We start from the raw sequence: 675 nt of genomic DNA, 5'->3' as shown, positions 1-675 counted from the left end.
TATATATATATATATATATATATATGTAATGGCAAATCCAAAGAAGTGAATCACAGATATTTACCTCAGAATTAGCGTCACATTTGACAGTGACTTCATCACCTTTGGTACTCTGGATTTCTGCGGACAAGAAACCTTCCTTGGTATCTGGCACCCAGCAGTTCTTCTTGCCGTCAAATGCCCTGGTGGTCAGCTCCAACAGCTTGTTCCTAGGCAGACACAGAAACTCCATATCCGGATCATTTGGATCGTAACCGGCCATTGTTGTTGCTTAAGTCGAAACTCCGAAATAAAGGAGAACGCTAAGGTAAGCTTTTGTGGAAATGTTTGGATTAACCGAGTATCCGGCGAGAGACTTTCGTCGTTTTTGGTTGGTCTGCAGAACCAAAAAAATCTGGTCAACACCCGAGCGTGAAAAACAGCCCTAGGACCTACGGAGATGAAAAGGAGAAGAAAAGAAAATAGAGAAACATATTAGTATTGATATATAATATATATAATAATAATAATGATAACAATGGTAATAATAATGATAATAAGGATAATAATATAATCAATATCGATAATGATAATAATTATATATAAAAATTATTTTTAATACAGGGACACACATATAAGTATTTATAGTATATATAAGTATAAATAGATAGATAGAAAGATATATATATATATATA

General features: G+C 33.5%; 1 protein-coding gene across 1 annotated transcript in view; it reads right to left on the bottom strand.

The window, feature by feature from the left end:
• Window positions 1-675, bottom strand: part of LOC106872354 (myosin heavy chain, striated muscle) — a 99,292-nt gene that overhangs the window by 92,691 nt on the left and 5,926 nt on the right. The window contains 1 exon segment of the mRNA XM_014919319.2: window positions 65-431. Coding sequence (XP_014774805.1) covers window positions 65-262 — 198 coding nt within the window. The 5' untranslated portion in view covers window positions 263-431.

Source organism: Octopus bimaculoides, chromosome 29 (genome assembly GCF_001194135.2).
Source record: "Octopus bimaculoides isolate UCB-OBI-ISO-001 chromosome 29, ASM119413v2, whole genome shotgun sequence".
Lineage (NCBI taxonomy): Eukaryota > Metazoa > Mollusca > Cephalopoda > Octopoda > Octopodidae > Octopus > Octopus bimaculoides.
This window is presented reverse-complemented; position numbering and strand designations above follow the sequence as displayed.